The 22,202-nt window shown below is 33.5% G+C and overlaps 1 protein-coding gene across 2 annotated transcripts in view; it reads right to left on the bottom strand.

The window, feature by feature from the left end:
- The window catches only part of MTX2 (metaxin 2), a 61,196-nt gene that overhangs the window by 29,292 nt on the left and 9,702 nt on the right, over positions 1-22,202 (bottom strand). For both annotated transcript variants that reach the window (XM_032479745.1, XM_032479744.1), the window contains exons 2-3: positions 7,750-7,797; positions 6,721-6,767 (exon numbers count right to left, since the gene is read on the bottom strand). In XM_032479745.1, the coding sequence (XP_032335636.1) occupies positions 6,721-6,767; positions 7,750-7,797 (95 nt within the window). The remainder of the gene's footprint in view (positions 1-6,720; positions 6,768-7,749; positions 7,798-22,202) is intronic.

Genomic DNA, 22,202 nt, shown 5'->3' with positions numbered 1-22,202 from the left:
CTCTAATAGCTACCTAATTCTATTTTGAAAATACTTCATTTTCCCAAATCCTGTAAGACTAATTTAAATGTTTTATATACATCATACCATTTATGTGTTGAGGGATTAACATTAATACTGAGAATTTTTTTAATCTGCCAAATTCTATTTGCAATGTAAGTTCACAGTTATCTTTCCTAAAGATCACATTTTATACATTTAAATCATTTGAGGTGTTATAAGCATGTATCACCAAAATGCTTTATAATACTTCCTTTTTTGAGTTAAGAATTTTTTTTCCAATTTTTTACACTTTTATTAACACACAAAAAAATAACATTCAAACACAGAGAAAATTAAGTAACTTTGGAAGCAAAGCTTATAACTTTCTGCTTACATACAAGTGACAATTTTGGGCTGTTGGCACAAAAAAATAACATTCATAAAGCTCTTACTACTATATATCAAACATAAATTAAAATCATAGAGGGAAGGGCATAGCTGAGTGGTAAAGCACATACCTAGCATGCACATGGTCCTGGGTTCAATCCCTAGTACCTCTATCAAAATAAATAAATACCTAATTACCTCCCTCAAAACAAAAAATAACAAAATAAAACAAATTTTTTAAATAGTCATAGGCACTAGTTTATCAAATTCACATTTTGTCTGTAAGACTAACCACAGTGAATCCTTAGATTTTCCCAAACAAAAACACTGGCAATACACAACGGCTTTCTAGTAAAAAGGCAATTTTTCTCTTTAGGAAACTAAAAGGTAATGTAATATAGCACATTCAATCTGAATAATTTAAATTCAGTGACATCAAGGAAACATCTATCTACAGCCTCCGTTTTGCTCATTTTAGAATACTGAAAAGGATCGACTAAATTCTCTTTACCCCTTAGCTTTCCTTCTCCTGATCCTGAAAGTGAACACAGAAGCCTCATTTTGAAGAAAATGATGAAAGTGGAAGGGATAAACATACTTTAAAAAGTTAAAATTTTACATTTTAAAAACTTTAAAAAACTTATATCAATTTTAAAGTTTTGTCTATAGTATAATATTCTATTAATTCTCTATTAAAATATATCTACTGATACCTTCCTACTCGTATTTGTATCAGGTTTAAAGTGCCACTTAGAAATTGCATACAGCCATGAACAAGTTGTTTAAAGCAAAAAATGTCTCAAACCAAACTAAAAATTCAGAATAATTTCCTCTAAAATTCTGCAGGTAAGTTGTACACTGTGACAGAATCTGAATGACATGTCAAGTTTACAGCAGCTATAATTTCATAATCACAGTTTTTCTTCCATGCAACAACTGACCTGCAGTCCCAAAGGAAGGAGAGATACTCCTCTCTCCTGCTCTTCCTCAATCACTACATTAGGATATTACCATTTAACCTCAAATTAATATGTCCCCCTAAAAAGCATCATTTGCTAAAAGGAAAAAGCAAAGGTCAGCTAACTTTTTATCAGCAGATCTGACATGTTAGTGTTCATGGCCCAGGATTAATGGGGCCTATACAAATGTGGACTTTTTTTTAATGATAAAACATGCTCAACAGAAAGAAAATAGTTTTCTTCTGTTGTCTTCCCTTTCACTTTCAAAGATTAAGTATTTATTCACAAAGGGTAGGAAAGAATGAGAATATTAAATGGAATAAGAACATTTCCCTTAACCTGAGCTTAAATGTTATTCTTACTTGAAGGAAGTAAAAACAGAAATAAAAAGATTATTCTTTCATGCAGCATTCTAATAATCATCAGTTTGAGATACCCTCTAAAAACTAAATTCAATAACTAAACTTTTACAATATTTAGATTAAGCCACACAAGAAAGGAAAACTAAATTCAATAACTAAACTTTTACAATATTTAGATTAAGCCACACAAGAAAGGAAAACATTTAAATTGACTTCATAAATACTAACCAAAATCCTTTCTAAAACTTACTAGAAAGTAACATTTTATTATACAGACATTCACAAAATATGTATATGTCTTCAAAGTAAAAATAGGTACTAATTCAGCATTCAACATCATCTTGTAGTTCTATTCCTTGCACTTTTTACAAAAGAATTTCCCACTTATTACCTAACTTGAGCTTCACAATCACTCCTAACATAGGTAAGACTGCTTTATCACATTTCAAAGATCCAAAAGCTGAATATGTCTATCTTTCACATCTTAATGTAAACTATAAATTATAAAGATGCAATTTGCTAGGAAATGTCAGAAATAACTTTTGAATTAAATGTCTGCTTATTTTTGGATAAAACTCCAAAGCTGTATCACTGGACTGGACTGATATGCAGCAAACTATTACAAGTGTGGATTCTCGACTCAGACTCCCTGGGTTTGCGTTCCAGCTCTGTCAAGTACTAATTATATAAGTTTGGGCCAATCGCTTAACCCGTCTGCCTCAACTTCCTAATCAGTAAAACGGGAATAATAACACTACCTACTTCATGTAGTTGCTGTGTATAAGAATTATCTATGATACCTAAAGTACATATAACAAATCCTGGCACAAGGAGTAAGTGCTGTGTAAATTTTAGCTATAGTTATTATTACTGTTCTTAATAATATTATCTGCAGAATAGGGATTATAATAGCACCTACTTCATACAGTATTGTAAGGATTAAATGAATCCATAAGAATTAAGTGCTCAGCACAGAGATGAACACATAGTAAGCACTCAACCAATGCTGTTGGTGCTTGTTTACCTCCACAATTGTGGGTTCTATGATCTTGGGCAGAGCTTTCCTGAATTTCAGTTTCCACATCTTTAAAATGAGCTTATTAATAGTACCCTATAGTAGGGCTATGGTAAGGATTGAATGAGATACTTCACATAAAAGCTCTCAATAGAGTGCCTCATACAATAAAAGCATTCAATGAATACTCGATTTTTAAAAACCATATTCGGTATTATTAAAATAATATTTTGCTTGAATTAAAGCATTCTGTATTAACGTCTTTTAGGTATGGAATGAAAAAATAGTTATAAAAATTATTAATGCTCATACAGATTCAAATCTGTCCAAAAACAATTCTTACACATGACATTTATTTTAATTACTTTGGTGTTTTTTAGGCATTACAAAGCCTGCAAGCTTCCATTCCTCCTGTTGACACTGACTATGTGTACTTCTGTCAAAGAACCAGGAGAGGAAGAAATGATAACCAATATTCATTGCATATTGGCAACATGCCAGGATTTTTCTAAGTGCTTTAATTTTTATATATATATATATATATATATATATATATATATATATATATATATATATATATATATAAAACATATTTTTAACATGTTCAATTCTCCTGACACGCAATAGGATAGCTTCTATTATATCTCCATTTTACAGATGAGGAAACTTGAAACAAAGAGTAATGTTTAAGGTATTTGGAATAGAGACCAAATGTCCATTTTATTTGTGGAAACTGCTATAAAGACAACATACACTGAATCAGTTAATACATAAACTTCTTGAAGAAAAATCAAGTAAAACATATTCTGCAGAAAACTTTGAAGTTCACATGTATTTGCTCATAATGTATTTCTAGATGTGTGCTGTCCAATACGAGAGCCACCAGCTACATATGGCTACTGAATACTTGAAATATGGCTAGGACAATTTGAGATGTGCTGTAAGTGTAAAATACATATCAGATTTTGAACTTAATATAAAAAAAGGTAAAACATCCCATTAATAAATTTTGTATTGATTACACATTAAAATGACAATATTTGATAACATTAAATGAAATATATTATTAAAATTAACTTCACTTGTTTCTTTCTATTTCTTTCAATGGGGCTACTACAGATTTCTCTCCCTCATGTTTGTGTCTGTATAATACTGTGTGTGTGTGCACACTGCTATATATATATACATACACATCACTCATGAGAACCAGAGGAACACACTACTCTAATACTTCCCTATACTGGACATACAAGATTATTATATGACCAGGCAAACACTTCAGGTAATACCAATAGTTTGTGGATGAAGGAAGAAAAGCAAATCTAAGAGGAAATAACAGCCATGGGGGAAAAATTATTGTTTTAAACTGAAATCATTAAAAAAAAAAATTACTTGGTTCCAGGGATATAATAAATTCCAAGTCTACGTGATAAGTAAAATTTAAATTTCCTGATGGCTTAATTGGCAGACTATTAAAATATCTGATGCTTGATATCTGGTATCTTCTAGAAAATACCAAACTTATAGATACCTGTCACATTGTTTTGAACAATTTTATACATTTAACTGATTCTTCTAAATGGATACTGGTCCACTATATAGAAGAAAATTACTCCATAAAGTTTATATCTGATATCTGGAAAAGTCACATTTATAGTCATGGCTACTATCAGCTGTCAAGTCAAAGAATATTGAAGAAAACCAGGAATTTTTAATATATGCTGGTTAATTTATCATCTAAGTGACATATGTAGGATAACAAAAAAATTAAAACAGTTAAGCAATAGTCTGCATTTTAAAAGGTTCTTTTTTTCTGGTTTAATTGCAACTATGATCTGAAATGCCACAGTGGGAGCAAATTAACAGGAACAATAAAACCAGAATTACTAAATCAGGTACACAGTAAGATTTCTTTTCTCTTCCCTTCACTGGATTATCTAAAATGTTAATTTTTTTGGTTTTAATTTTTTTAACAATAATATACTGATATCTTGGTTTGTGCTGAAAACTAGTTAAACCATCTATTCTAGGGGTTTCTCAACATTGACACCATTTACATTTGGGACCGGATAATTCTTTACTGTGGAGGGACTGTCTCATGCACTGTAAGATGCTTAACAGCATCCCTGATGTCTATCCAACAGATGCCAAAAGCAGCCTCCCTAACAGTTATGACAATCAAAAATGTCTGAACACTGTCAGATGTCCTCAGTAGGGTAGAAATCTCCCTCAGTTAAGAACCACTGGTCTATTACTACCCAAAATAACCTTCTTATTTGGTGAAAATTACTTTAGTATTTTCTACTCTACTATTCTTTAGTTTTAGAGGCTCTTCATGGGGGATCCCCAGATAGCTTCAGCAAGGAGATCAGTAAACCACATGCAGAATAGCCTGGGTATGTTTATATTTGTGTGTGCATTGGAATGTTTTCTGGAGAAATACTCCATAGCTTTCATCAGATCCTGAAAGAGTTATCCCAAAAATGGCAACTAAAAAAGGGTTAAGAACTAGTGTTTCAACTAAAATTTTCACTGTGCCCCGAAGCTATCTTTTCAAACATATAAAGATTGAAGACATTATTTTATATACAGCAAAAAATTTACTTGTGCTATCAGTTACCAAGCAAGATTGTTTCTACCACACTTACAAACCCTTCATTCAACAAATATTTACTAAGTACATTTTATATGCTAAGCACTATGTCATTTGTATTTGAAAACTAAATTTAAATTCCATCTCCTTTACAAAAAAAAAAAAAGAAGCAGCATGAAGTCCACATTTATTAAATATAACCAACTAAGAATTTCTGCTTCTCAAAAGTTAACATAAGAAAGAAAATAGACTAGTTATAATACTAGTGCCTAAAGATAAAATAAGGTAAGTAAATAAAATAAACATAATTTATATTCTCGGTAAAAAAATATAAAATAAATCTTCTAAAAGAAAGAAGTTTAGAGATAACACGTACAAATAAATTATTGTCCAAACACATTTGTTTCCATCTTTTCCTTCTTTCCCTGCGTTAAACAAAATTAAAATTTACTGAATGACATACTATGTATCAGGCATAGTTACTAAGCCCATAGATATCAAGTTAAAATTTATTTTTAATTTTTTTAAATTAAAAAAAAAAGAGATGACCTAGAACATGAGATGATGATCATGCCTAGGATACAGCAAAAGAAGTCCCTTTTCTTCTTTTCCTTTCTGTCCTCAAGAAGTTCACAGTCTCATCTCCAACAAATGCCACGTCTTAAATTTCTCTTCTAAGTTATCTTTTAGGTGCTGTGCAATAGAATCCTTTGTGATTCAAACTGTGTAAGCTAACCAAACAAATAGCAGCTAAATATGTAAAATGTTTGAATAATTATAATTCTATAATCTACATAAACATTTCTCTTTTTTTTAAGCAAACAATCCCCAAATATACTATTTTTCCTATAGTGCAGTTTAAAGTTTATAGGGCCACTAATCTTTTGGAATACACAACTGTGACACACAACTTGAAGAGCTATTATACTCAATAAGTGGCCTGGGGATAACAGATACTAATGTAATCAATAAATATATAAGAAATGGCTGGAAAAGGATATGTCTGCTTCATGATTACCAAACGGATTAAGGCTAGAATGAGTACAATGAGAAGATGATGCTTAAAAATATGTGGTGAATAAATCTTTACAAATAAGTTAGAAAACAGTTTTGTGCCCTTAAACAAACATACCACCCCAAATAATCAATACCATCGTATCTAGCCAAAAGCAAAACAATTAATAAAGAAAGAGACTGCTCCTATAACATAAATGATGTTTATAAAAAGAACATTTTTATGTTTATTTTATATACTCACAATTATCTGAATAATATTACATAATAAAATTACACTTCACAGAAGAGACGTTATATTGATAGTGATAAATAGCACAAAAATTTCTAAATTTGAAGTATCAGATTGGAGAAGAAAAAAAAAAACTGCAACTCAAAAAAAAAAAATTATATTATTTACATATTTACCTGCACAGCAAGAGAAGCTGCATTGTCAGAAAGCAAAATTTGCTCCCCTGTGGAAATACAATGAAAGGTTTGTGTCAAAAGGATGACTGGTAAACAAGTAAATACACTTACAAATGTTTTTGTTTTTAAATATTACTCCTATTTCTAAAAAGAAAACGTCATCATGAAGCCCTATACTAATGCTATTGCAAAATTATAATTTTGATTAAATTATCATAGTGTGTAAATAGCAAGGAAACAAGACTATTTCCACTAAAACTATTTGATCACTTCCTATATCTTACCAACAATACATAATTAAAATCGCTCACTTAAAAACAAATTTGTTTTTCAAGTTTTCAAGAAATATTCCTCTTCTTTTCATTAAAATTAAGTAAAATAGTATCTCTGCTCAAACCTCTTTAGTTAAAAGTAAAAGCATTCAAAATCATATAAAACTGGCTTACAGTTAATATTGCACAGTGTGTCTAGGTCTGTCACACAAAAGAAAGATGACAAGTTCTCTGCAATAAAAATTCCATGCTTAGAAGACTAGGGCCGCTGCCTATTAGTCTTCATTACTTTGCAGTCTTCTGACAACTGTAGCAGGCTGCTGAGCCCCAAATGGGGTCCATAATGTGATCTGATGATATATGAAGAGCTGCTAAAGGGAGCCTGAACCATCCTAGCCTATACATTTTAACAGTTCCTTTTTACTGAGAGCCCACTTTACCACAGGACTTCAAAAATCTGCTGTGTCAGCTATTGGTGCAGTAAATCTGCCAACTTCTCCAGCAACCACATCATTTTACACTGCCTACAACAGCCAATATAATGAGTCAATAATAAACTAAGGACCTTATAGGCCATGAATAGTTGGTTTACACTGGCAAACACAAGTTTAGATAAAATCTCCTAGACAAATTATATAAGGGAATCCCTTCTTTATGTTTTATGTTCTCTTTGCAATAAATTATATTATTGAAGGGTGTTTTGGGTAATAAATATATTTTGATACAAAGCCATTTTTAATTGAAAACAAGTACCCACCTTTCAGTTGCTGATATAATGTAGCATTTTCAGGCCATGGTTCTGCAGCTGTGGAAACAAAGCAGTGATAATTAGGCACACAGGGCAAAAATATAACCAACCAAATTAATAATCACATACATTTGTCTAGAGCATTTAAAGTCAATTGCCAAGGATATCTTAAACATGCCAACTAGTCACACTGCTTTAGAGTCTTTGGGAACTTTATAAGTAGGTTAATTTCTTTTAAATGAATATTTGGTGGCAGTTTTATTTTTTATGAGGAGGAGGTAGAAGATATCTTGCCCAATCAAAAGTGAAAATTTTAAAAATAAAACAGCCTCTATGCTATTATTCCTTTAGCCTCCTTCAAATGCAGACATATCCAAAATGTTATTCATACATAAAAGATATTGAATTTCAATTCACTATTTTAAAAAAGTGAAACAATATTTATCGAATTTTACTATAAATTTCTAAGAAAATAAATTTTCAAACAGACAACACTGTATGAAAGAATCAAATATATCTGTATCAGGCTGTGTATCTTTCCTTACAAGCTGGTAGTATTTAAACATACAAGGAATCCTGTTGCAGTCTACATTTCATTGCCTTGGCCCCACCAACACCATCTCATAAAAACAAAGGGAAATAACATGATGATGCAGTAAGTACCTACCATGTGAAAAAGGCTAATTTTAGGCCTGAAGCCAGGCTTGACCGTGACTCAACCTCTCATTTAAAGAAGACTCAAGCTACAAAGAGAATATGAGCAAACTATCAGTGCGTAGAAAAGGTACTAGATCTGAATTTTGTCTAATCAACTGCACTTAAGAAGTAATGCCTCCAATGACAGAATACGTAGGATACCATTTGCTAAATTCTTCTTTGTAAAAGCCATAAAATATCAGAATCACCAATTCTAACACTCTATATTTGCTCTCAGCAAGAAAATAAGTCAAATATATGAAATTTGATAATAATTGGTATTTTTCTTACTGTATTTAACACAGTCTCCGTGATATTAACAACAAATTGGTTTTTCTATATATGCTTCTAGCTGTTTTTTTAAAAAGAAATTTATACACATGAAGCATTTTTTTTCTTAAGACTGATCATTTAAAATGCATTGAAAGAGTATTAGGAGTGGGAGGGAGGGGTGGATCTCTTAATTTGCTTTTACTTACACCTTGGAATGAAAAGAAAATCATTCTACTCTTGTTATAAATTATAAACACTACTTTTAGTTTGGTTTGGGCTACACAAAATTAAACTCATACTTAGAGATAAAGCCATGAAATCATGAAGCAAATCATGGACCATACATAGCTTTGTACACTGTCATCCATAATATTACAGATCTTCTTCGATTTACCACGGAGTACATCCTTATAAACCCACTGTAAGTTGAAAATATCATAAGTTGAAAATGCATTTAATATATCTAACCTACCGAACATCATAGTCTAGCCCAGCCTACCTTAAATGAGCTCAGAACACTTACATTAGCTTACAGTTGGACAAAATAGTCTAACACAAAGCCTTTATTATAATAAAGTGTTGAATAGGTCATGCAATTTACTGAATACTGTACTGAAAGTGAAAAAGAGAATGGTTTTATGGGTACAGAATGGTTGTAAGTATATCAGTTGTTTACCCTGGTGATTTCATAATTTCGTGGCTGACTGGGAGCTCTGGCTCCCTGCCACTGCCCAGCATCAAGAGAGAATCTCTTCCATATATTGTTAGCCTGGGCAAAGATCAAAATTCACAATTTGAAGTACAGTTTCCACTGAAGGCGTATCGCTTTGCACTGTCATAAAGTCAAAAATTCATAAGTCAAACCATTTTAAGTTAGGGACTGCCCGTATACATATATGTAAAGGCTACTGAATTTCAACTCAGAAAGCAAAAAGATAGTGAAACTAAATATTTACTGTAAGTTACTACAAACTCTTTAACAGAGTAAAATTTCAGTAAGAGCCCAATTAACCTGTGTAATAATTTTTAAAATAAAAGTCAGGGAAACAAAAACAAGCTAACATCACCAAATATTCAAAAATAACCTTTTAGGATAAATTGTATGGCTAGCACACCTACAACATTTACATCTATATGAGAAACAATACAATAAGATTCAGTCGTTGTAAGATCCTACATCATCAAAGATTCAATTGTATGCATTATATGAATCTTATCAAAACAATAAAGCATTGGAAAAAATTAACAAAAATTTCAAAGACACTGAAATTAAGTTCCTTGAGGGCACAAATGTGTCGTATGCATCTGTGTATGCAACACTGGGCCATGTTTTGCATACAACTAGTGTTCATTAATTGTGCATGGAAAGAAAGAAAAGAGATATTTAATTAAACCTACCATTCAATTCCCTAAACATTCTGGCCAATCAGAATTTTACTGAACTTAATATTATCAACTACATTAAAGTAACAGGGTGTCCTAATTCAACATTCTGATAATTTTAACTTTTGCTTAGCTATTTTGTGTGCATACTAGATATGAATTACAAATTTTCAAAACAATGGAGTAACATACATTTAGCATTAAATATATGCTGAATATAATTTAAGTGTTCTTTGATAAATCAGAAGCTTATGTCACTACTGCAATATCACAGAGTTCTCATATGAACAGGAACTTACATGTTCAATAATTCCAGTTAAAAGTTCATTTATCATCACTCCCATGGATTCTCTGATCTAATACACAGACATATGTAAAAGTAAAAGAAATATTGTGACATATTACCTGACTGCAACCAAGAATAAAGAAGTTACCTACAGAATGTGGAGAAGGCGGGACCCTCCTACACTGTTGGGAATGTTGTTTCGTGCACCCATTATGGAAAACAGTATGGAGATTCCTCAAAAAACTAAAAGTAGACTTACTATATGATCTAGCAATCCCACTCTTGAGTATATATCTGGAGAGAACTCTAATTAGAAAAGATACATGCACCCCAATACTCACAGCAGTACTATATACAATAGCCAAGACATAGAATCAAGCTAAATGTCCATCAACAGATGACTGGATAAAGAAGTTGTGGTATAGTTATACAATGGAACACTACTCAGCCATAAAAAAAGAATAAAATAATGCCACTTGCAGCAATATGGATGAATCTAGGGATCGTCATTCTAAATGAAGTAAACCAGAAAGAGAAAGAATAATACCATATGATATCACTCATATGTGGAATCTAAAAAAAAGAAGAAAAAGAAGCCACTAATGAACTCATCTACAAAACAGAAAAAGACTCACAGACATAGTAAACAATCTTATGGTTACCAGGGGAAAGGAGTTGGGAAGGGATAAATTTAGGAGTTTAAGATCTGCAAATGTTAGCCACTATATATAAAAATAGATAATAAAAGAAAAACAAATTTCTTTTGTATAGCACAGGGAACTATATTCAATATCTTATAATAACCTTTAATGGAAAAGAACATGAAAACAAATGTATGTGTGTATATGCATGACTGGAACATTGTGCTGTGCACCAGAAACTGACACACTGTAACTGACTGTACTTCAAAAATAATAATAATAATAAAATAAAATTCAGCTTCATTGCATAAAAAAAAGTTACCTACAAATACTAAAAGCTGTTATTAAGAACCTAAAGCTGGAAATGGGGCTAATGGAGTATATTTTCCTTGATCCAACATACAAACTATGTTTCAACTCAGAAATTATTATTGAAAATAAATTCTCAAAAAGTAACTCTGCCAAAACATTTGATGTTATCTTCACAAATAGAACCTATCATTTAAAAAGAGAAGGCATATAGACTGATATAAACCTACTATAACCATGCTATTTTAGCATCTTGGAATTCCAGTGCATCCATAGACCAGAAGGCAAGGAATGGTAGAGTATGCAGGGAGTGATCAGCTGCCTGTCTCACCCATGAGCAGCTCAGAGTATACAAACATCACTGATTTAAGTACATCACATATATGAACCATCTCAAATAGTTACATTTTAAGTATGACATGGGAGAAGAAATGGCTGGCATGTTATTCGATAGACAGACAACAGTGAAAATCCTAAGTTGTGTGGCATGGCAGTAGATCTACAAATCAACCATGGAGCTATCTTTCTAGGAAATGAGCCTTCATAAGTAAGTCTATGAATCATGAACATTACCCACACATGGCAAAGTACAAAGCCTATTGCTTGGTTTGGGTAATATTAATTAAAGCCTTTTCATTGAGAATGCCTTTTATGTGAAAGACAAAATCCCAAAATACAATTTCTTCCCTACTCCTCTTTCTCAAGGGCCAGCAAGTCAATACCCATGCTTGCCTCTGATCATGTGCAAAAGAGAGGGATATTAAGAATTCAAAATCACAATGTTGGTAACAGACCTTAAAAATCTATAGCATTTAAAAACAAAAATCTTTTTAAAACAATAATAAAACATTTTCATCTCTTACTAGTTTTACTTCAGTCGACCTAAAGTGTTTTAGACCACAGACTAACTCAATAGCGAACCCTGTTTTCAATTTCTACCACCAAAAGCACTCCCTGATGTGAACCACCTGCCTTAGGGAAGGGCCAGCCTTAGAATAAATGTAGAAGATGAGACTAAAAGTTTCTAAAAGGAGGCTGGTAGAAAGGGAGACTGAGGGAGAGCACTGTCCAATGCTGTCAAGGTGCAAATTACTGGTACTATTGGCACATCAAAAGTACTCTTTATGCTTAATACACATCAATATTTGTGTGGCTGTTGGAATAAAGATCAACTTGGTCTTACACATCACCCTCTCTACATCTCTGGCCTCATCATTCCTCTCCACCCACTCTGTACACCAGCCACACTAGCCTTCACTCCATTTCTCAATTTATCACTACCCTTCCTGCCCCAGAGAGTCAGTTGAGCTGTTTCCTCTGCCCAGGAGCAATCTTCCCCTCCTATTGTATCCTCATATCTCAGCTCAAATATCACTTCCTCAGGCTGGGCAAGCTTCATGGATGTACAACCTGCGCAGCTGCACAGGGCCTGTACTTAGGACTCCATGATTGGTTTAATGTTCTGCTGTGGCAGTCTTGGAATTCTTTTAAACAAGGGGCCCCACATTTTCATTTTGCACTGGACCCTACAAATTATGTAGCTGGTCCTGTTCTCAGGGAAGACTTCAGTGACCTCCCTGAATAGTTCAAACCCTCTCTTTTCAAGCTTGACTAGCATGCACACTCCTTAGTACCACTTATCACAGTCAACATTTTTACATGGATTTGAGGACTATTTGTTTATCTCCCCAACTAGAACATAAGTACCATGAATCCAGTGTTCATGTCTGATTTTTGCTTACTACTTCATTCCTAGAACCTAGCCCCAAACAGGCAATTAGTAAATGGTGGCTGGATAAATGTTTGTGTTTATTATTACCAGTATCATTATTGTTATGGTTCTGTACTGTTTAGGCTAAGAATGCAACAGGGAAGGTAAGAAAACTACACATTATAGCCAAAAAAAGGAAACTTTGACCCAGAGAACTTCAATATTACAACCAATAACACAACTATTAAAATATTAAACAGCTGCCTGAAATTGTTGGCAGAATCTAATTCTGTAAACTTACTTATGCACCGACCCTAAAACTGGAAATCTTTTTCTATGTTTAATATTAAATATATAATTTTCATTGGCCATTACTATTGTGACACTCCTAAGACCAACACAAGGCCCTCAACCATCTGACAAGTCATCTCACTCTTCCCTTTTCCACATTCTTTAACTCTAACCTAGGGATTACCACTTTTTAAAATCTCATGTCCCCATTAAAAAATATTTGAGTATGCAGACCCAAATAGAGTTGGAAATCACATGGTTGGTATTACTAACCTAATGAATCATGCACATTATAAAACATACACTAAAAAAGAAAGCAGAGGTAAAAAATAAATTGAAACCTAAGTTCCAATATTTTCTTCCTGTGCTTCAAAGGATTGTCTTGCATAAAACAGTGTATACATCTCACCCCACTTTGTAAAATACTGTTCTAATTAAATAACTACTTATTTGAAGTCTTAGCTGGGAACCCAGCCATTCACATGTATCTGAACAAAGAACAGTCATCCTGTATTCTACTGAAATCATCTTTTTTGACTATATAAAAAGCTTGGAAAGAACAAACACGAATTCTTCGGGGGGGGGGGTACCCACCTACCCATCTACCTAATAAGACCTGCGTATCTTACCAGAGTACTTAAAATTTCCCCCATATTCTTCATACTTTCTCACCTAGTGACTTTGTTCAAATTGTTCCCTTCTGTCCAGAATAGTCCTTCCCCTCCACATACCCAAATACTGTATCTTTTGTTTAAGATCAAGCTTAAATACTACCTCCATCAAGGCTTTTGTAACTAAACAAATATAATTTCTCCTTTATCTATACTGTTCATAGCAGTTTGTACTTGTCTTATATCATATATTGCTTTCTACTCTATTCTATTATTATGTCAGTATTTTATCTCCCTTTCTAGGCAGTAAGTTCCTAGAATGTAAAAAATTCCTATGGTCCTGAGATTATTTATTAAAGATTCAGCTTCTCAATTCCTCCAAACTGAATATGGCATTCATTATATGCCAAAATATGAGATTCAAATTAAACAAGATTTAATTTTTTTTGGTCTAAGTATCATTTAAAACTAATATCTTTACCACAAGAGTTCCAAAGTAAAACTACCCATCTGTCAGAAATTAATCCTCTCACAATCAGAAACTATTATATCATTTTCATACCAAAACAATAACTTACTTTACAGTACTCTTAGTGACCTATATTAATTCATTCTTGAAAATGAGAATGACTTCTTATTCCCTAACAAAACATCCATGAAAGTTCTTATCATTTTTATAAAAAAGAAATATATTCCTATTTTATAGATATAAATTTTAAAACTCTAGAAATAAAATCTAGAAATAAGTAAGCTCATAGAAATAAAGCAAATATCAGAGCACCTCATAACTTTCTATCAACTAACATTATCAAAAGTCTTTTACCCCCTTTATCTTTCACTTTCTTTCTACTTTTGCCCAGGCAAAATTACCCTGAGTATTTTATACTCACATCTCTTCTACAGGAGCAAAGGAGATTCCTCTTAAAAAGTTTCAATCTTTAGTGAGAAAGAGAGGTTTTTTGTTTTTTTAATCTAACTGAATGTTTTTAAATTTTTCAAAGAAATTTTCTACTTCCTGTAAGTATTTATGTTAGAGTAGAACAAAGTAGAAAGAGAGAACATATACTCTTGGACTTTTGAAAGCTGTAAGATAAAATAAATAATGCATAAATAAATAAATCTGTGCTAGAAATGCACATGCCCATCATAAAGTAACACCCACTGACCCCCAAAATACATATTTGCTTCTCACTTAACTAACTTTAAGGTACCTACTATTTTTAAGCTTTATTAACCAAACAACAAAAACATCAATATTCTTTACTACTAATCCATTACAATTTTTAGAGAAATGACTACAGGCCAATGAATTCACATATGTATGCTCCTAGGGTTCTCAAAGACTCCATTTTACCTGCAGTATTCTCTCAAGTGTTAAGTTGGGTGATAAGTCATTCTAGTGGCAGATGATCTATCTATTATATTCAATTCAGGGTATTTCACAGTACGAAAGTGCTATGACCTAATAAACAAGTCTTATTCCAAAGTCCATTTCTTGACGATCTAATCTAACAGGACAAGAGAAGGGCCATGAAGAGATGCCCTCTGTTGTCATTTTTTTTTTAAGTTCTGCATTCTTAATGTACAACATGACTCCTCTGGCATACGAATGTAGGTGAAGACATAATTTGTAGAATAATAGGCACTATTATTACATGCTGCTTCAGTACTGTCATATTTCCAATCCATCAAATTGATTAATGCTATAATAACTCTATACAAACCTATCATTTGTGCACTAATGAAGTCAAACGCAGTTTATCCTTAGGCAAATAGATTCCAAAAGCTCAAAGATGTCATCTCTTCAGTTTCCAAAGACTCTTTAGACATATACAAAAGGAGTAAGAAACACTTGTAACCTGTCTCCAAATTTGGATGTCTTTCTGCCACAGGTGTAAATGCAAATACTACTGATATAACAAAATGCTCAAAGAACATTTGGCAGCTCTTAAACATGAACAAGTTGCTGCAAGACACATAGAGAAAAGAAGGAAATAAATTTACTGGTTTGACATAAATACTATACTGGTGATCTGAGTGATATCAACATAGACATTAAGTTCAAAATCTGTCAAGTTTTAGGCAGTTATGATATGAAGTCTTCATTTAAGATATATTTTTAAGATGTTTAGACTTTAAAAATGATATGTGACTTTATCAAAACTAGAATTTTAAGAGCTATGTATTAGATTCAACAATTCAACCTGCAAACTATAGCACAATTCAAAGATAAAACATTCCCAGCTAATACTGATCATGAAATGATTAAATACCGATGCCCCTAAGTTACTGTTTCTTAGGGGATGTTTAATGACACTATACAGGATGTGTAAGCAGGAAGTGACTCTTCCCACAAAAGGAGTTAAAAACCATTCTCCCATCACCTCAACAGTCAGAGATCATTGTTCATGTCAGAAACTGGTTCATGTATTGAGTAACACTGGGAATATACCCAATATTTTATAATAACTATAAATGGAATATAACCTTTAAAACTGTGAATCACTATGTCATACACCTGTAACTTATATAATACTGTACATCAATAATACTTCAATTTAATAAAAAAGAAAGTAACATGTTAGACGATGGAGAGGGACAGTGACATGCTGTCATTTCCATAAACCCACTGACAGGTAGTATTTCATAACATAGCTGTAAGGCTACTCTCTGTCTTAGTCCATTTGGACTACTATAACAAAACACCACAGATTGGGTGACTTATAAATAACAGAAATTTATTTCTTACAGTTCTGGAGGCTCAAATTCCAACATCAGGGTGCCTGCAAGTCAGGTTCTGGTGAGAGATCCCCTACAGGTTGCTGACTACTAACTTCTTGCTGTGCCTCAGATGGTGGAAGGGGCTAGGGAGCTCTCTGGGGTTTCTTTCATAAGGGCACTAATCCCAATCATGAAGGTTCTGCTCTCATGACCTAATCACCTCCCAATGGCCCTACCTTCTAATACCATCACCTTGAGGATTAGGATTTCAATAAATGAATTTCAGGCGGACACAAACATTCAGATCATAGCAGCTACTTAAAGAATATAGTGCAAAGAAGTGCAGATAGAAAGATTAAAGATCACTTTGGATTGAAATAAGGGCCCTGAAGCAAGAAGCAGATATTCTAGGATAGACGTGTAAGACACAATTACAAAGGGATTGCCAGACTCTGGAAGAAGAGTCACACTAGAACTATTCCCTTGGCTGTAAGTTACCAGTTTTTATGGAGAAGAAACTTCTTGAATGACATTAGAATCCACTCTATATTCTTTATTCTTCTTGTATATAAATATGTATAGTAAACTGTACATAGCTCTCATTTTAGAAAGTAAATTTAGCCACATTCTATAAATCTATTTTATCAGTTATTCAATAAATATTCACAGAATACACAAACACACATTAAAAATTCAGGAAAACTAGTAAAGGGCAGAACTTCCCCCTTACAATCAAAGCTGGGGCCCAAATGAAACTAGAGAATAATGAGAATCTATCTCTTTCTGGTCAAAAACTACCTAGACTTCTATCCAGGCAGATGATGATGATGATGATGGTGGTGGTGGTGATAGCAGTTACGATTCCCCAAGACTACTACAGCTAATATCCAGAATATATAAAGAACTCTTACAACTCAATAATAAAAAAAAGACAAGTAACTCAACCTTTTCTATGGACACAGAATATAAATAGATATATCTCCAAAGGAGATAAATGAATGGCCAACAAGCACATGAGAAGATACTCAATACCATTAGTCATTAGGGAAATACAAATCAAAACCACAATGATTTCACATCCATTAGAACAGTTATAATCAACAAGACAGACAATAACAAATGTTCAGAGGATGTGGAGAATTTGGAACTCTCACTCACTGCTTGTTGGTGGGAATATAAAAAGTCTGGCAGATTCTCAAAATGTTAAACACAGAATTACCATTATGATTCAGCAACTCCACTCTAGGTATTCACCGAGAAGAAACGAAAAAAAAAATATCCACACAGAGATTTGCATAAGAATGTTCACAGCAGCGTCATTCACGATAGTCAAAAGGTGAAACAACCTAAATGACCATCTACTGCTGAGTGGATAAATAAAATGCGGTATGTCCATACAACAGAATACTACTTGGCAATAAAGAGGACCCAAGTATTGATACCTGTTACAACACAGGTGAACTTCAAAAGCATTATTCCCAGTGAAAAAAAGCCAGTCACTAAAGAAAACACATTGTATGATTTATATGAAATGTTCAAAACAGGCAAGTCTACAGAGACAGAAAGTAGGTTAGTTGTTGACTCAGGGTGGAATGGGAATGGGAAATGATTAATGGGCAAGATTTGGGGTGATGAAAATGTCTGTTCTACAACTGGATTGTGGTAATAATCACAACTCTGCAAATATACTTAAAAAATCATGTAATTGTACACTTTAAAAGGGCATATAAGTTATACCTCAGTAAAGCTGAAGTAAATAGATTTTAAAAGAGTCTTACTGCCTTTATTGTGCACAGAGTAATGATCTCACAACAACCTTATGAGGTAGACACTACTATTATTATCCCTATTTTACAGTAAGAAAACTAAGGCACAATCCTAAGTAATTTGCCCAAAGTCATAGCGCTAGTAAGTGACAAGAGCCAGGGTTTGAACCCAGGTAGTCTGGCTCCAGAGTCACTGAACTCATGCAACTGTATTTGCTAACCCTTCACAGAGCCATTCATGGGTAATAATAATTATAATTAATTAATTATAACTAAAGCAATTATAATCATCCTACAACAATAGTTCTCAACCATTCTTGTGTAAGAATCACCTAAGGAACTTCATAAAATTGTGTACTTCCACCAAACCCTAAACTCAAACATATTGATACTACAGAAATGAAGGCCAAGAATCCAAACGTGCCATAAGCACTCCCAGTAAATTTGATGCAGATGGTCTGTGAACACCACAAAAAAAAAAGACTGTCTCCAGGAATAAAGTACACTTGAAATAAGACTAAGTTCTTTCTTTTCACCCCTTTCATTCATTCAGAGAATGTGGTAGTAAGGATCTGTGCAGATTAATTTTATTCAAGAAGATTTTTGTCCATCTTACTCTACTTAAGCATTTGTGGATATGGCTTAAAGCCATGTTTTAAAACATGCTTTAGTAACATGTTGCAATTTTATAGTGTTCCAGAATAAGCTTTTAAGATTAATGAACTCAAGCCACACTTATTTTGAAACCAAAAAGTGATTAAATGATAGTTTTTCCATTAGATGTAATCAATAAAGAAAGTAAAATTAAGTTAGTAGTCATGAGACTTGAACATGAGCCTTCTGAGGGCCCATTCATGTGAAACTAGAGATCACTTTCAAAATGGTATTCAAGGATCAATTTCATAAAACTGACAAACTTCTGGAGGTTAACAAGGGCCAAGAAAACAAACTCACAGCATCAACAAGCCAATAATTCGGGCTAAAGTGAACACAAGTTAAGCTGAAAACCTTCCATTCTTACTCAGTAAGGATACATGTGTCATCTCAAGTGGTTATATTTCTATTTTGTCCCATTATAAAATTGATCCACCATTTTTCATTAATTTCCAATAAAAAGCAGGCCAACTCCAGGTGATTATACATAGATATGAACCTTGTAGCTAAGACTAAAAATTTGAATTCACTTTTTAAAAATGGTAATCTATAATTCATACAAAAAGAAACACTAACATCATGTCTGAACTTTTCTCAGAAATAGAGATGAATATGAGATCAACACCAGAACTATACAAAAACAGCTGGTTAAGATTAAAAGTGCAATTTCTGGCCAAAAAAACAGAGAGAAGACAAACAGTCCCACACAAGTATCAGACCCCAACATTATTAGCAATGTTAACCTTCAAAATTTAATGGTTCTCTAAATCTAATTCTAGAAAATGGAAAATAGAAAATAGATGTCCCTATAACTAAGAAGCAATTCTTCCCACTACTCTAAACCAATTACAATCATTGTAATAATAGTACCTATTATTTTCAGTATCTATATTCTCTAATATCAAACTAGGTAACCAAAGAACTCTCTGTTCCTCCTTCCTCACTCCTCTCAGCCAGCCATGAAACAAATGACTCTCTACAGAGGATTTGATCTGTTTTTATACCTCCAGAAATCTTGGCAGAACTGCAAGATTCCCCAAGAATAAATGAAACAAAACAAAACAAACAAACCCAAGAAATAAGATAATATAACCTAACCATCACAGAATCCCTTCATGAACAGGACAGGAGCAAAGCAGTAGAAAATCCTCAGAGAGCTAGAAAAAAAATATTTTAAAGCACTTAACTGAACAACCATGGGTTATTAAACTTGTAAAATGTTTGTAAACTTGTAAAATATCTATGATAAAAAGATAAAGATGAATATAAAATTGCCACTGCTCTCTAGAATCTAATTTTGTTGAGCAGGTGGGGCACAGAAAAGGGGGCGTGAGAAAGAAAAAGAGTTGATGGAGATAAACACAGACATTTACAACACAATAAGTGAATACAGGTGGTGTAGGAAAACCACATATGTCTTCAAGTCAGACCTGGGTTCCCCTCCCAACTCTACAACTTACTATCTCAGTGACCTTAGCCAAGTTGCATAACCTCTTCTTGCCTCATTTACTTCATCTGTAAAAAGGGGAAATATTATCTACCATGTAAAATTGTTGGAAGAATAAAATTAGATAAACTGTGTAAATGCTATACATAGTCTCTAAGCTCACAGAATGTACTCAGTAATTATTAACATAAGCATTAGACCAGAGGTATGTATAAAGCACTACAGGAATCCACTTGAAGAAATAACCTGCTTGAGGAAGACTGGAAAGAATTCGTAAGAGATAAAATCTGAGTTAGGTCCAAAAAATAATCACAAGTGTGCCAGATAGAAGGTGATGGGCAGGGAGAGGAGTTGAGATGTTCACTAAAAATCTAACACCCCTGAATTAGTTTGAGAGAAGGGAGGTAAAAGAATCAGTAAAGACTTCCTAAACTAGCATTTCTATTATACAATACACCATTTTATATTGAAACTAACTGTTTCGGTGGGTATGTCCTACACAAGAATGTAAGTTCATTAAAGGCAAGAACTGTGTTACTCTTTTTTGTACCCCAGCACCGAGGAGAGCACCTAACACAAATTAGATACTCAACCTAACAAATACATTCTGTGGAAAATACAAGCAGGTCTTTTGCTATCTAAAACCTGAAAGATATCTGAAAGGAAAAAAAAAAATTCTATAAACCTAGAAATAAAACCATCTAACCAAAATAAGGAATGATAACATTTCAACAATATGAACTAAATTCAACTGTATAAACTCATGAACTCATTTTCTCTCCAAATTGTTCAATGATTCCTAACTAGGGGTGTATAGCCTAATCATCTATGGAATGTTTAAACAAATATATACCTGCCTTAGAGCTACCCTCACATACAACAAATCTTTGGTGAGAAAAAAAGGGAATGCATGTGTGAGTGTGTGCATCAAGGTGAGAAAGTGCAAAGGAGACAAGCCTGGCTCACTTGAGAGCGCTCCACAGATAACTGACAGCAATGTGCAATATCACCCTCGCCCCCTACCTCCTATCCACCCCCACCCACCCCCCAACCCTCATCCTATTTTAGAACCTCTATTTAGGTTATGAGTAGGACTAGTCAGGTCCCAGCTCTAATTAAAACAGACTCAGTTGAGCCCTCTGCACACTGTATTACCACCTCGGTGACCATGGCAGAGTATATTTCTTAAAGATGGCCACAACAGTATCTCCCACCCCACAAGCTCTTCTAGAAACCTCTCCCCTCCTACCCCGATCAAGAGGTAAAGTCTGATTCCCCTACCTTTGAACTTAGGTACACTTTTATCTGTTGTGACCAACAGAATATGGTGGGAGTGATGCCGTGAGACTTCCAAGGCAAGGTCTTAAAAGGTGATGCAACTTCTCCCTTGTTAGGTTGGACACATGTCTGGAGAATTGAGACATCATGTAAAAGGTCTGAGGCCTACCTACCCTAAGGCCACCAGGCTCTGAGAAAGCCCAGGTCACATGGAGAGGCCACATGTAAGTATTACAGAAGAAAACCCCAGCTGAGTTCTTAGTCATCAACAATTGTCAGACACATGAGTGAAGACACTTCCAGATGTTCCCAGCCCTCGGCTGTTGAATCGGTCTTCCCAGGAGAGGATCCAGACATTGTGAAGTAAAGACAAGACAGTTCTCCTGTGGCTCATC

The sequence above is a fragment of the Camelus ferus genome, chromosome 5 (assembly GCF_009834535.1).
Source record: "Camelus ferus isolate YT-003-E chromosome 5, BCGSAC_Cfer_1.0, whole genome shotgun sequence".
Taxonomy (NCBI): Eukaryota; Metazoa; Chordata; class Mammalia; order Artiodactyla; family Camelidae; genus Camelus; species Camelus ferus.
Note: the sequence above shows the minus strand (reverse complement) of the source record. Positions and strands in the feature narration are given on the sequence as shown.